Genomic DNA, 15689 nt, shown 5'->3' with positions numbered 1-15689 from the left:
GATCAGCATTACTCTGATGTCCTAGCAGGCCTGAGTAAGCCACAGCTGGAGGCTACGGCCACCTTCCTTGGCAGGTAAAACAAAGTCCTCAGCTTCTGAATCTGCTTTAGCAGCTCTCTTGAAGACAGCTGACAGCTGGATCCAATTCCTCTTCAAAAGAGCAAGTGCCAGAGCCTAGAAGCCATCTCTGACATTAGCAATCTTGACAAACACCGTCACATTGGTCATGCCGTTTGGGGTTTGCGTGCCTCTGGCTCATTCTCTTGGTGCAGCACACCCAGACAAAGCTGTTGGGAAAAGGCATGGAGGAATGCACATAGAGAGCCGAAACTACTTGGATACAAGAGGGATGGAAATACGACATTGATCCCTCAGAGAAGAACATTTGGCACGCAGCTGAACGACAGCGAAGAGCATTAGTCTTCCAGATTTTTATTCATCTCCATCAGGCTGCAAGCCTTATTTTGCCAGAACTGTGAGTTACAAGTTACAGTCATTTGAATGATATAAAGAAGGGCTGGGGGAAAGCAATTAAAAGGCCAAGTTGTCAATTAGAGGGTGAGAGTCTGAGAGAAATCTGTGAAAAGCTTATATATTATATATATAGCTATAACAATCCGTTGCAGAACCTGTTGTGGTATAAGATGAGCTAGATATGAATGCTACATGCTTTTGTTATTTTTTATTTTGGTTTTCTTGGATGCTTTTCTTCCAAATAAACAATACTACGCTTTATGTAAGGTGTTAGATCACTGCTTACCATTGTCTACAATTACATCATCTCCACACATCCCCTTTTCTAGCCTGGAAATACTGGGTGTGACTTCAAGGCGCTGTATTTGACTCAGCCTGTTGTTCCCAGGCTACTATTGACCGGAGGTCCTTGGTCTGTTCACAATGTATACAGCTACCCGCCCCCAGCTGCACGAATGACTTGGTGGGGTGGGATATGCAGCAATTTTGACAGTATGGGGACAATTTGTTGGATTGGCAGGGACCACTTGGGCTCTGCATTACAGTAGATATGACATCCCCAGACGTACGCAGCTGCCGCGTGCACGTGAGGTAGGAAGGGTGTATTTGCAAAGTCCTGGATTTGCTTTCCAGGTAGAGCTTGCTTTCATGGCATGGGAGCTGAAGGAGACGCAGGGCTTCCCAAAACATCTCGATTTGCTAGATCTTGTTGTGCGGCATTTCTCAGGTGACATACAGCGACGTTAGTGCCATCGTTGGGAGCAGAGGGAGGTGCAGAGCAGACCCCTGACACACCCTGGGCTGGCAGTTGCCCAAGGCCGGGCGAGCCACACCGCGGCAGTCGCCACACAGTGCCTTTGGGGGACAAAGCCGCAGGTAACGAGGGCAAGGGGGCTCAGGGAGCTTCCCGGAGGCTGGGGCGGCCCAAAGCTCTCAGCAGCTCCCCTGTCACGATTGATCCCGATGGGGCAGGCGGGGCCAGGGGCTCCCTCAGAAACACGAGGCCATGGAGGAGTGTGTGCACACCACTGCCAGGCCCTCCCCACCGCCCTCGGCGTTTCCGGGAGCCCCACAACGTTCGGCGTTGAGCTGGACCCACCCAGCCGGACACGCGCAAGCCCCCGCCGAGGCGTGAGGCCGGCGGTGGCCCCGCCCGCCCTGCAAGGAGCACTCCCGCCCGCTCCACGTGCGAGGCCGCTGCCCGCCGGGACTACACCCCCCAGGAAGCAGCGCGGGGACCGCCGCGGTGCAGGGCGGGAAGCGCAGTCCCCAGCCGCTGGCCCCGCAAGGCCTCCCTCCGGTCTTTACGCAGGGCGGGCCAGGCGACGCGAGGCGGGGGAGCCGCGCCGCGATTGGCGGAGCCCGCCCGTTGCGTCAGGTGCGCTCGCTGCCGCTCTCCCAGTCACTCAGCAACGGCGCGCGCGCTCGGCCCCCCTCCTTCCCTTCGTCCTCTCCCCCCTTCCCCCCCCTTGCGCTCGTCACGGAGCGTCCCGCTTCCCCCCGCCCCCCTCTCCTCCCCCCCGCCCTCCCCTCGCGCGAGCCGCCGGGAGCCGCCGCCGGAGCCGCCTCGCAGGAGCTGGGAGCCGCCACCGCCGGGAGCCGCCACCGCCATGGCCGAGAACGCCGCCGCCGCTGCCGCCGGCCTGGAGAACCACCGCATCAAGAGCTTTAAGAACAAGGGCCGCGACGTGGAGGTGGGTGCGGGAACGGCGGGGCCCCGGCCGGGCCCGGCCTCCGCCTCCGGCGGGCGCGAGAGGAGGGGCCGGGGCCTGGCCGCGCTCGCGGCGCCGCCGGCGGGCGGCGGGAAGGAGGCGGGGAGCGGCCGCCCGGGGCGGGCGGGCGGCGGGGAGAATGCCCGCGGGGGCTTTTTTTTTTTTTTTTTTTTCTTTTTCCCCTCCGTCATGCGGGCGCGGCCGGCGGGGGGCGGAGGAGGAGGTGGTGGCGGCGGGGGGAAGGGTTGGCGCGGCCGGGCCGAGCGCGGTCCCGGCGTGCGGGCCCCCCCGCGCCCCCTCCGCCGCCTCTCCCCCGGGTGCGGGAAGGCCCGGTGGGCCCCGCGCCGGCGGCCGCGCCCGGGCACGGCCGTCAGGCGGCGGGATGCACCCTCCCCGCGCCCCCTCCCCCGGGCTCTGATGGGGCGGACAATGGTGCCGGCTGCCTTTTGTGCCGGCCTCTCCGGGCGGTGGTAGCCCGTCCGCCGGGGCGAGGGGCTGCCCTGCCCGCCCCGCCGCGCCCCGCTGTGCCGCCTGCGCCGGTGGAGGGGGCCGCTCCCGTACTCTGGTCTGCCTTTTCCAGTGTACTGTGGTGGCCCATTTTGCTCCCTGTACTGCCTTCAATCAAGCCCCCTTTTTTTTTTTTTTAATGCTTGTAGGCACGTAAGCAATCGTCTGCTGGGCGTCTCTATCTAAATCGGGAAGGAGTGTGGCGCTTACTAGGGCTGATGGGGTAGTAGTTTACTCCCCCGAATTTGAGAGACGCTGGGTAATTAGAAACTTATTCCCTGGAGGTATTGCGAAGGTCTTCTGAATCTGTGTGTCATTACCGGGGACGTCTTCCATTCTAGTCGCAACTGAACAGGGAGGAAATCCCGAATCTTGTGTTTTAAGTTTCTGTAATAGGAAAGGAAGGGGGAGGGGGTTGTTCTCCAATCAGACTAGGATAGAAATCGGATTAGGACTCACTGGAGTGAAAACCTAAATATGTGTCAGATTACTTTGACTTCACCTGAGAGTGTTTTCCAAGCTTCTGTTGATTTTATCGCTTAAATTCACTTCTGTAATCAGTAGGGCTGGAATTTTAGTCCTTTGAAAGCACGTTTTGTGTCTTGGCAGAATTCACACCTTTGCTGCTATTGTTTGGGTGGAGACAATTTTATGCAGGTCAGGCGTTAGCAGCAGCAGTGTCTTTAAGGTGACATTCACAGTGTAAACTAATCTTTACCTTAATCTTTGTTTAATTTGGTGACAGTAAATCTTTCTCGCTGAAAATATTGTATGTAAGGAGTATGATAACTTCAACACTTCTGGCTAACATTAGTAGATGTTAGAAAGTAACTAAAAATTGCCCATCCTTCTGTTTAGCAAGTTGCTTTTCAGGGTAAGGAGGAGGCGTGGAGGGTTTCTTTTTCCCCTTCTCATCCAGTGAGACTCTTCCTGCTGCTCCTCATTCATTTTGTCCTTGTCTCATCTTCCCGTACTAGTTACTGGCTTTGTTGCTGCTTTCTCAGTCACTGGCCTGAATCCATCAGAGCTCTAAACAGGGAAAGGTTAGGTATGTTCGTGCCTAGTGTGAACTGATCTGTTATCCATACTTGCTTGTATTATAGCATGCCCGAGACTAGGGGAATTAAATATCTGCCTCTCTGGGGGGGAAGAAAGGAATTGACTGCCTGAGCTTGACTGAAATTAGTTATACCAGACCAGCTAAGGTAGCTTAGCTCTCATTTCTTCCTGAAGGGGAGTAATTATTTTGGAATAGGGTATTTGCTGTTATGGAGAAGTATATCCTCAAGGGTTATCTCCTAGTGTGCTGACTGATTTCCTTTTGTGGCTGAGCTTAAGACTGGCAGATAGCTCCAACAATGTTAATGTGGTTAAAGATTTCATCCTTGCTTTTGAAAAGAGTTAAAATCTAAGAAGCATCTTTCAAAAGATGGGCAACAAATGAAACACAGAAGCATGTAAAAGTTGTATCCCACGGAGATAAGCTGAAAAGGAAATTTAGATTCATTTAAAGACCTGTAAAAGATTAGAAATGTGTCAGCATCTTTCAAAAACAACTTAATTTGTATTAAATGGCTGAAATTTTTTATTACACCTTCTTTTTGACTCTTTTCTGATCATGGTACTTAATTGAAAGTTCATGTTAGAAGTACCCTTCTAAGTAAATTTTATTTAACTTAAGTCTCTAGAAGTAAAACAATGTAAATTAAGTTTATAGTGGAAAAAGGAGGAGCATGGCAGTGCTGTATAATTGCCATTACTTACTGTGCTTCTCTTGAGATACTGCTATGCAGACTGATCTGGTGATTGGACTGTTTGTTGTTATTTAATGAAAGTTATCAGTTCTTCACAAAATGTTTATTTTCTAAATCAAATATGATACATAATTCCCAACTGTCAGCAATTAAATACACTTGATTTGGTCCCTGTGCTGCAATAAGGAGCTTTATGTAGAGCTCCCGCCTCCAATTTTCTTCACTTAACTTTGGAAACCAGGAGACATCAGTGCTATTGTTGGCATTGATTTTCATCTACACATTTTGTCAAATTCCACCAGTGATAAAATAAGTGGTTAAGATGATGGAGTAATAAATCATGGTCTGATATCTAGATTATATCCTTTGGAAAATCTAAAATATTCGAAGCCGTACACTCTCAAGTTCAGTTTGAAAACAGTGATGTTTGAGTCACCTTCTGCCCGGAGACAGTCACTGCCTTTGAACTCATCAGGCTTGAATACATTCTTTAGTAGTCTTCCTTTGGCTTCTAATAAATACTGATGAGTTGTTATTGATCCCCTCTGGGTACAGACTCTTCTGGCAGACCAAAATACTTACTCCTTTAATTTGTAACTAACTCATATTTTATTACTGGGTTTGCTAGGCCATATAATTGTCTTTGCCTTTTGTTAATGCAACTTTAAGGGAAACAAAGGATGAGTAAGTACTTTTGTTTTATGGTAAGGCAGACCTCAGTCCCCTGTGCAACTTCCCACTATGCTCCTTTTCTAGGAGCAAAGAAACAGATCTCTTGAAAAGAAGTCAAAGTTTCTGATTCCTTGACCTGCACAGGTTCCCTCAACTTTTCCTAGTTTCAGGTTTGGGTGGAAGTTTTTTACCTTTTTGTTGGCTTCCTCTGTTAAGGAGGCAGAGTTGTGTTTATAGAACTGAAATTCTGATTTTTGAGTTACTAATACTTCCAAAAAGTATTTAGCACACAAAAGGGATAAATAGTAAAATCAAATGCCAGAAACAGAGCATTACTCACTTAATATGAGTTTGTGTTCTTGCTTTTATTAGTGAGATTCTTCTATTTTTATAGGTACTGACATGTGATTAGCAGCAGACAGAGTTAACCTGAACCTGCAGAGCTGAGTGATAAGGAGCCAAGACACTAGTGGCTTCATCTGGATGAACAACTGCCAGAACAGTTCTTCCTCACAACCTTCTCAATTTTATATTCTCCAGAGATGTGAAAGGGCTTCTTAAATGGTCTCATACATGGAGAGAAAACTTTCCTGTGTTGATGATAGGCATGTAGTCGTAAGTCTCAGTGGGTTTCTTCTAAATGCACGGCACTGATTATTCCAATACAATTGGGGCTTTACAGGACAAGATTAAACGTTGCAGTCACTTAATTCATAATACCTCTTGTAGCTGCTGCGTTCATTTGTTTATATTGACATCTAAGCTAACCTAGCTTTTAGAAAACCTAATTTGAACCTTCTGGTTTTTCTGTTTGCAGTTCTTCAGCTTCATTCTTTGCCTAGTAACATCCTTCTTAGACTTTTTTTTACTTCTCCAACTTCTTGGACCAGAACTGTTACTTATTCTTTATTACAGTAGCAGGCACCCATATGTTGGCTTGCTGTTCTGATGTTTAAGGTGACCGATCAAACAGTTCAGCCCATTTCTTTTTGTCAGGATTAGGCAGCATCCCTGACTAAAACTGAGGAAAAGTTCTTGATGAATAGAGATGTTATAATTTGTAGGGCCGTCTGCATGACTTGCTGTTATTTTTGTGTGTGGTGCAATGAGACTATGTGGTCGTGTAACTAGCAAAATTCATACTGTATCAAAAGTAAAGCTCAGTGTGCACTCATTAAAAAAAACCCAAACCAACAATAAAACCCAAACAACTAGTGGGGAGTTAGTGCTGTATAACCTAAATAACTTTCTGTAAAAACACTTTAATGACTGGGATTAAAATTTCCTTTTTGTATACTTGTCATACCGCTAATAATAAGTCAAAAGAACACCAGTCCTTGAACTTCTGTTAGGATTCAGGAACCTCCTGGAATTTGTTGAGGGCTATTTACTGAAAGGAGACATAGCTACTCTGTCATTGTTCACCTATGTCTGCTCTATTTGGTTTTAACCTTCAGAGGTCCTGGCCACTGATGTCTTTTCCCCAGTTACATTTTTTTGGGCGGCAATTGTGTCACCTTTTGGTCTGTATCTCCTTTGAGTCCACGGACTTGGAAGGATCCATTTTTATTCCGTACCTTCAGCATCCTGACCCCAGATGAGACAGAGGAAGAAAGTGGGCTTAGCCCAGATCTCCATCATCAGCTCTGGCTACTTCAGTGTAACAACGCGGATCTAATTCTTGAGGATGCTTGAATTTATTCACATTTTTCTGTCATGCTGCCATCATTTTTTAATTTTTTTTTGCAAGCAGAGGAATATCATTCTGAGGAGGTTAAATCTGTACAGTCTCTGGGCATCTGAGAAAGGTATAGGTTGACTTAAAGCCATGTTGCTGTCAAAGGCTTATTGCAGTGGAGGCACCATAGCTGTGCAGTGTTAATGAATGAGTAGACATGCTGCTTACCAGCTCATTTTTTGATACTGTTCTGTATACTGACTAGTGTTTTTGCTGTCTCCCTGTACTCCTCTCAAACACTACATGAAACAAATAAGGCTTGTAGCAGTCTCAGAAAGCGTGGTATTCCCAGCTACTTTACAACAACCCAGTTTCTTTCAGGAACACACTTTTACAGATTGATCAGCTTTCTGCCTTTCACTTTGCTGGCACAGGAACTGATACTGGCAAAAGAGGAGATGGGTGGGAATAGAGTGGTAACAAGCTGATCTAGATTGGTTTAAGGTGCTATGGACCTGCTGTCTTAATAGCCTCACTGGCTTAGTGAATCTCAATAGTTTAAGTGAAAACACAGGTGTCAACTTCCTATTGGGAACTGCATCTAATATAAGATCCAGTACTCTCATGTAGACTTTCTAAGGTCTGACTTCTGCAGCTTCTTTATTGCCTGATCAGGCCAGTATACACTTGGGATAATATAGGTGTACATGTTTGTAGCTTGGAAAGAATTACATGAGTAGGAAGTAAGAGGTAGAGGTGGGAAGCCTCCTCAGTTGCTATTGCTACAGGATTCTCCAAACTTTAGTTAATCTGCAAGTAAATAGTACAATGCTGTGAAATGTTTGTGACTCTTGGCAGAAAGCAAACACCTAATAGGTCCACTTAGATACACTGTTTTATATTTTCCTTGTGAGGTTCAAAATCAATTGAATGCATTGCATTTTAAAATGTTTAAAGACACAGATACCTTAGGAAGTTGTAGTTTATTTCAGAAATATCTGTGGAGAAAACAATATGGAGATGGCATCTCATGATGAACATAATCTTCATCAGCTGATTGGGATCTGTGCTTGCTGTATTGAGGCCCAATTATTGCTGTTTGTTGTTGTGATAGACGAAGCTAATCTTCCTGTAATTACAGAATCTCTTTTTCTTCATTCTTGTGTATTTGTAACACTATGGCAATTGCACTGGTATCTGTAAAGCTGCTTCTATTAAAGGATTGATTTTTTTAACTTGTAAACTGTCAAAGTCTAGTCAAAGTTGGTAGCAGCATAACTGTCGTACTAGTTTTAAGAGCTCTTTAGCTATTTTTACATAAGTTCTTTGAGGCTTTCATAATATTTGTGCAGTTCCAGCACAAATCCAAGCAGGACGTTTTGTCCTCTAAAACTGCATTATCTGAAAAGACAGCGATGAGGAGGATGTACCAGCTACAAGTGAGTGATCAGATTTGTATTTATTATGGGGTTGGAAGTGGGATGAGGCATCTAATTTATAAGATTAGGCCAGAAGAGGCAATGACCTTGTTGAAGCTGATGGGGCATGTCATCAAGTAGTTAAGACAAATAGCCAAATGAACTGATTTGAAATGAAAAATAAATGTAAAACCTATATATTTTCCAAGAACAGGGTCTATCAGTTGTTTCCAAAGTACCCAGCACTGTGAAACTCTGATACTGAATTGGTATTCCAGATTACTTCTGTAACAGCAGAAGCTGTGGGCTTTACATTCCTCTTCACAAAATTTGATGTGGGTAGCCAAAAGAGCTAGTTTCTTCCAAAAAGATAGTCCTGCATCAGAACTGGTTGTGTCTTGGAGTGAACTAGTTGCAAAGCTCTTTGTGTTTCTTTAATTTTCTATTCCCTTAGCTTCCCCCTTCATATCTGGGGAAGACCAGTGCTGGCTTGAAGGGGAGGAGGTATACCTTGTCTAGTGATATTTAACTGTTGGATTGTTATTCCTTCACAGTTGGATTGACACCATTAAACCTGCTGGGGAAGCTCCATATTGTTTCTTCTGGGTCAACTGACACTTGTCTCCTTTCTCAGGTTAAGCAAATGTTACAGTCAGTTTTAAACTTTATTTTGTGTGTGTTTAATAAATACAACAGTACAAAACAGGAATATATATACTGTATGAATGGCTGCAGAACAGAAGACGAAATTAGTATCTTCCCCATCCAAACACCCGTTACTGAATTACTCGTTTCTCCCATGTTCTGTCATGTCTGACCAGCTAAGGACCTCTTCTTGTGCATTTTTAACCTTGGTTATTGTCAGATTGAGTAACAGGTGGGCTTTGGAGGTAGTGATGGAATAGGTGATTTGCAAAATCAGCTTGGAGAAATGGCTTCCTTGTAGTTTGACTTGTTAGCCCTGGTTAAGATGTATTTTAACAAGTGCTTAAGCCCCATTGCAAACTTGCTGTTGTGGAATGTAGTCAAAGCTTGTTTGCATGAGGAGAAGGTGGTTAGAAGGTGGTCAGACAAGGTGCTAGGGTCACTTGGGGCCAGGTTTTCAGAGATGCAGTAAGACATTCCTGGCCAGGTGTAGTGTGCAATTTCAGGTTTGCAGTTCTCAGAATGTCCTAGTCCTTGCCTTTTCTTATTCAACTGCAGTGTAAGTCAGAAAGTTGATGAAATAATGCAGAGAGACATTGTAGCTCTCTCCCAGGTAAGCTAAGGTCACTCCAACCAGCAGAATACTGTCTTTGCATGTAGCTTTTTGGCATCAGGGTCTCATGCTTGTTTTCCTGCACACAAATGTTAGATGCGAAGTCAGTGGTAATGATTTCTCTGCACCAAAAATCTGTCTTGCAGCCAGATATAGAAGGCTTTCCACATCAAGAGAGAATCCTGAAATGAGAGCACCCAGCTAGGAGTCAGCAGGATCCTGTTAACCACTGTTTCAGGCGCGCAAGAAGAATGTAGACTGGTGGTGGGTAGTGTTCATAACACACAACAAACAGCAACCTTCCAGGCAAGAAGAAACGTTTAAGGAGCTCTGACACAGGCAATCAATCAAACGAGCTGCCAGCAACAGTTCAGAATCTGACAGTACCCTCTTCACATACGCTGATAGGGAGGTATGGCCCCCTATACCTCTGTGCTCAGTGTAACCTGTGTTTTGGTGGGCCCTATAGCTGTGAGGTTCGAAGGAGTTTTGTGTTGGTTCTTGTCCATCAAAACCAGACCACTTCTGGTGATCTAAGCGACTTCTTAGGGCTAGCAGATACCCTTTTTATGGAAGGACATCTAAAGTGGAATTTTTAGAAACTGAAGGCATCCTCAAGAAGTATAGTACTCAAAATATTCACATGCCAGAGATATGGAATCGTGGCTTATGTCATGTTAAAAAGTGAGATAGAAGCATCTAGAATTCATGATACTGAAATGCTTAAATCGTAAGGGTTGCTGACAGGGTTCATAAAAGATGCTGGGATGTTGCTGGAGTGTATTTTCTAGTTCCAAATGCTCCCTCTTCTTCCTGGGTTGTCAAATGGGTTTGTTTTCTCTTGCATCTTGAGCAGAATGATCTCGTCATAGATTTAATTAGGCAGTTAGCACATGTTAATCTTTTTTTGCCTTTTGATTATATCTTTCAAAAAAATGGGAAATCTGATTTCATTTGAGCCATGTAATATTACACCAAAAAAGCTTACTGTGGTTGAATATAGACTAGCTCTCTAGGGACTTGATTTGTTGTTTTTTCATGGCACCCTATGAATGTATGCAAATTGCAATTATTTTTTTCCCACTTTATAGATGGAATGATAGGACTCTTTTTTCTTCATTTCACAGGGAGGTGCTTATAAATATGTCATAGAATCATAGAATGATTGTCTGAGGTACTTTGATATTACAGTTGAAGACTTTTAAGTATCTGGAAAGGGAGTGTCTTTGTTCAAACACAGATTGCACAAGAAGGTATCTGGCTAGTATTTAGCCTAGTACATTTTCTTTTTTCTTTTTTTTTCTCTTTTTTTTCCTAGGGGAAACTAGTGTAAGTATTTGGCAAGCTTAAGAATGTCTGGGCTCTTGTGGCATTTGCCCCAGAAGTCTGTGAGGCCTTTCTGACCAAACACTTCATTCTGTAATTAGATTCTTGAAAGTGTTTATCTACAATTTTAGAAAAGTTTTGACATTTAAAATAATTTAAAGTTTTTATGCTGATATAAAGACCAAAATTTTAGTATGATGTTTGCACCTAGTTACCATGAACAGTTATTTTAATTTTGTTCTGCTGTTTTCTGTTGTTGTGTCCTTGTACACAAGCAAAGACAGTATTTTGGCTGTGAAGTATGGCATTACAAGTGGTAGATTTGGTTTCTGGTAACATCGGTTAGAAAAAAAATCTGAACCTGTAGCTCTGAATTAGGGTCTCCTAAACTATAGAAGAGGAAAGGGACTCCTGCTCTTTTGCAATGGCAATCAACTGTTCTGCTTGAATAGACATGTTGGTGTACTTTCCCTCCTTGGTAAGGGAATGGGAGGGACGCTTGCTTAGAAATTCTAAGAGAGCACAGAGGTGGTGTCATATCTTGGGAGAGAACAAGGACTCATGTAGGTGTTTGCCTTCAAGGACAGGATAAACTTCTCTTTCTAGGATAATCTAAAGCATCTGCTACACTGTTTGTGCAATAAAGGAAAATAAATATCTTTTTAGTGTTCACACATCTGAATAAAAATTTGTGTACTGGCAAAAGCAGATTCCTGTAATATATAACTGTACCAAATTTCAAATCCTTGTATGCATTTAAAGTCAAGAATCTTAACCTTCTAACCTTTTGAAAAAGTGTGAATAGGAATCACTTGTAATTAGGTTATCTTGGTAATCCACTGTTCTCAGTGCCTATTTGGCATACCACAGTATTCAGGTAAGATAGTGCTGGCATCATGGTAAAATTCAGTATGCCCTTCTCTTTCCAAAAAAGTACAGCAAAGAAGAAAGATGGATACAGGTATCCTTCAGACCAGTAGTTTCTTTTGGGCTGTAGCATAAATGACAAAACTCCATGGTTAAGTGCAAGGTGGGCCGTTGTTAAAGTGAAGATAGCAGTGGCTGCATTGCCACCACTCTTTGGAATGTTACGCAGACAGATTCCTTGCCATCGTAGGACAAAATGAATACTTTGAATTAGTTGGTGATCCTGCTTGAGGTGCTGTGGGATTACCTCGAAGCTTCAGTTTGACTTCAGGTGGAGCCTATATGCCTACGTTGTGGTCTTTGGTCTGATGTCAGTAAAGGTGTGCTTAACAGTGTTAAGATCTACATCTGAATGGAAATGCTGTAAAACTTTTGACTAGGTGTAATGCCCTTAATTCACACAGAAGCAGTAACTGGAAATCTACAAGATCCTGTCTTCCTTCCCCCAATTGAGTTTTTATGTTGAATAAAGAATTCCAGCTCTTCTTTTATTCTATATTAAAACAGCAGATAACATGTTGATTGTATTCTGAACTGCTTTGTGTCTTTTGATATCGGTGCAATTTGTGTTGAATGCAGCAAACTAAATTGCTTCAGGTCCAGCCTCCTGAGGATTGTTTGATATGTCTGCACTTGTAAACTGGGTAATTGGTATATGGAAGTCAAAACATGAGTGCTCACATCTCACTTTTTGCAGGTAGTAGCTCAGTATGCAGGTTAAACAAATGCAGAGAGGATATGAGGACCTTGAAGAATATGCTTACAAAAGAGCTGGTAAGAAATAAACTTAGCAATTGCTTTTCTGCCGAGATCTTTTGGAGCAGTAGAAGTGGGTAATATGGATGGGCAACTTTGCTTCCATAGGGCTTTCAAGTGAGTCAGCACCATAAGCAGTCATAATTGGAGGCTTGTAGCTTTCCATGTTGGCATGCATGTCTGCCTTCAGTGAGTAATTACCTGTCACTAAGTAAAAGCATTGCAGTGGATATCTTATGCATCCAGTTTGCTGAGACTAGCTGGGTTCAGATACTTGAATTATCTAGCCACAGATGGGCTAACAAGAAGCAGCTGGTATTAATTTTAGGGGCCCCAAACTGGAGATTAAAAAAAAAAATAAAAATAGTGTGGCAGCTCCGGCTGCAAAAGAACTAGTTTTCCTTTGGTGGCTTTTATTGACCCTGAGAAACACAAGTCCCAGACAGATTATGGCATAAAATACACTAGTGTAAATACTGCACTCTGCTCCTGATGTACCTAGTACTGTGTTAAATGGTACAAGCCAAAAGGGAACTTTATAGTATTAAGGTTCTGCAGCACACAGAGTCTCAACCAGTTCTAATACTTTCTGCAAAATAATAGACTGTTTTCCTAAAAGAGGAGCAAATACCTGTCGGGTCAAACAGTAATCAGATGAAGTAAAACTCTCTTGGAGTCTCAGGTCAGGGTACAGGCAAGTTGTAAGTGTATTTCGGTGCTTTGGTAGATCTATTGCTTGTCCTGTGGAATCCATGCCTCCTACCTGCATTTCTAACTGAGTCAGCATAATTTAATATGGAGCTATGATAACAAAGCCAGAGGTGAAGTTGTTCTAACTTTGTTGTCTGTATGACTGAAAAAACATCACAGTTTTCCTTAGAAGGACAATTTGGAACTTCATGGGAGTACTTGGTAATAAGGTAAATCTCAAAATAGTGTGTGGGGAAGAAGAGTCTGTCTAGAGCATATACTGTGGGGGGAAGGCTGGGTAATAATCCATGATGTTTGTAACTAAAGGAATAAACCTAGTAGGAAGGGTTAATTTTGACTAAACATTTGATTTAGTTTGGCATGGATGTCAAATCTTTTTGCATGTCCAAAAGAAATAGAGGGGATCAGTGTCCACAGTGTCACTGGGTTTAGTTCTTTTAATTGTGATGAGGTAGTTGCATTCAGACTATTGTGATGCTGTCCCAGAATTTTGATTTAGTAGTCCCAGAATTTTTTCTTCATGTATTGTGGTTTGCTTGCAGTTCTTGGAGTAAGTTATATGCACTTGGAAAGTGTGAACAGGTAGAACAGCAGTATCACCTTCTATCAGTGTCCCTTTGTGTCTTTGTTTTTGGCTGAGGCCAGCTGTACCAGAACAAGTAGAACAATATCATCAGTCTAAGCCTCAACTTTACACATGCTAACAAATGATGTTCCTATGCAAATATGGAATATTTAACTTCTAATGTTAACCAAAGATAGGCAGCTGACAATCTTAATCATGTCAGCTATTGTACAACAAACAAGCACTTGAACTTTTTTTTTCAGCCCAAAACCAGCCCAGCTCCCAAGGCTTCTGCATTTTCATGTGCATTGCAGTATTTCATGCTTGTTAAAAGGTGTCAGAGAAGGAATAAGGAAAAAAGGCAAGTAAAGGTGATTTCTAGGGAAGAACAGTGTTTACTTCATCACTTCACCTTCTCCTTTCACTGTCTTGCATCCACACCTACATTGTAAAGTATTTAAACTATACTGTAGCATATGCTCATATGCAAGGGGGAAGGTATTAGTTAAATGTAATCCAGCTGTTGGAAATGGACCATTTTTTTTCTGTCAGTTAGGCAGGTGGAAGTAGTCTGGAATTGACTTGCAAATGCTAAGCTCTTCAGGTACCCTGTGTGTTTAATCAAACTACTTTACTATTCCAGCTATGTATTCAGGGTAGCTCTTTCCTGTAAGCATGTATCTTCTGGTTTTCTAAGACTGGTTTCTGTAATGTAGTGAGGCAAGAGCAGAAATAGAGTAGAAATTTTAATGAAGTTTGTAGATGCAGAGAAATTAGAATCAGTCAGTGAATTTGTTCTCTCTTTTCCACTTAATAGCTGAATTTTCAAAAGCAACTAAATGCACATCTTACCAAAGTTCCTGAAAACTTATGTTTTGTATCCACAGAATAGCTAAAACTGACATTAGTGTGTGATGTTCATCTTGTCATGGTGAGCTTGGATTTTCCACTTCCATGGGCTAGTTAGAGGCTGATGCATGCTGGTCAGCCTGCAGGAGAGCAGGAGTAGCCAGCTAACTGCTTGTGGGGCAGCTGGCAGGCCACTGGTACCAGTTGGTACACTGGCTAGCATAAAAACATCTGTTTCCTCTTCTCCATCTCTGATGTTTTCTGGACTCACTCCTGTTGCAATGGAAGTTGGTGTCAATGCGTTGATTAAAAGATGACACTCCTTGGGTATCCCACTTAATGAGGTGGCCAGTTTGTGTGAGCACCACACTCAGCTCCAGATCTCGGTGTTACAGTGGTAGGTAGATTTTTAGTCATTAAATGACGGTAGTGCTTTAATCTTCCCTCTGACACAATGGGTATAGCTAAAAATGGTTGAAAAGTTTAAAATTCATACCACTTACTGTTGCAGCATTTGATTTTTTTTTACTGTACAGAGAATATATGTTTTTAAACATCTTGTACATGAAACTTAATTTTTAGCTTTATTTAAGAAATCTATCCCAGCATAACAAAGGGAGAGTAATGACTTAAGCTTCTAACTAGTTCTATCATTCACATGTTTAAATAGTTTTGATTTTTCTGATTTGTACTGTAACTGGGAATGAAGTACTCTTATCAGGTATCCAGAACTTCTTGTCTCTGAAAGTGATATACTTAAGGGACTTTAAAGTGCTTTTAATCAATTAAGATTGATTTTTAGATATGAAGTAGAAATTTCAAATTTAACAGAAACCCTAAGACTGGTTCCAGTATTTCATTGTGAATGAAATCTAACTTGCATAAAATAGTACCAGTGTTTTAAGTTATTCTTTAGTAAATAGAAGGACTATTTTGATTGCTGTGTCTCAAGTGGTTTTGTCCTTGTGAATTAGCCTGAATTTTCTTCTTGTAGCCTTGCATAAGGTTGGTAGAGTCTTGTTTTGTTTCCCCTTTCCTCCCAGGAAAAACAGTACATTACATATTTGCTACAGAGGGTTTTG

The 15689-nt window shown here is 43.0% G+C and overlaps 1 protein-coding gene across 1 annotated transcript in view; it reads left to right on the top strand.

Moving 5' to 3' along the window:
* Nucleotides 1-2084: 2084 nt before the first annotated feature.
* KPNA3 (karyopherin subunit alpha 3) overlaps nt 2085-15689 on the top strand; it is a gene marked incomplete at both ends in the record, with an annotated part of 54794 nt that continues 41189 nt past the window's right edge. Inside the window, one exon of the mRNA XM_082005693.1 lies at nt 2085-2168. Coding sequence (XP_081861819.1) covers nt 2085-2168 — 84 coding nt within the window. The remainder of the gene's footprint in view (nt 2169-15689) is intronic.

The sequence above is a fragment of the Phaethon aethereus genome (genome assembly GCF_964289735.1).
Source record: "Phaethon aethereus genome assembly, chromosome: 1".
Taxonomy (NCBI): Eukaryota; Metazoa; Chordata; class Aves; order Phaethontiformes; family Phaethontidae; genus Phaethon; species Phaethon aethereus.
Note: the sequence above shows the minus strand (reverse complement) of the source record. Positions and strands in the feature narration are given on the sequence as shown.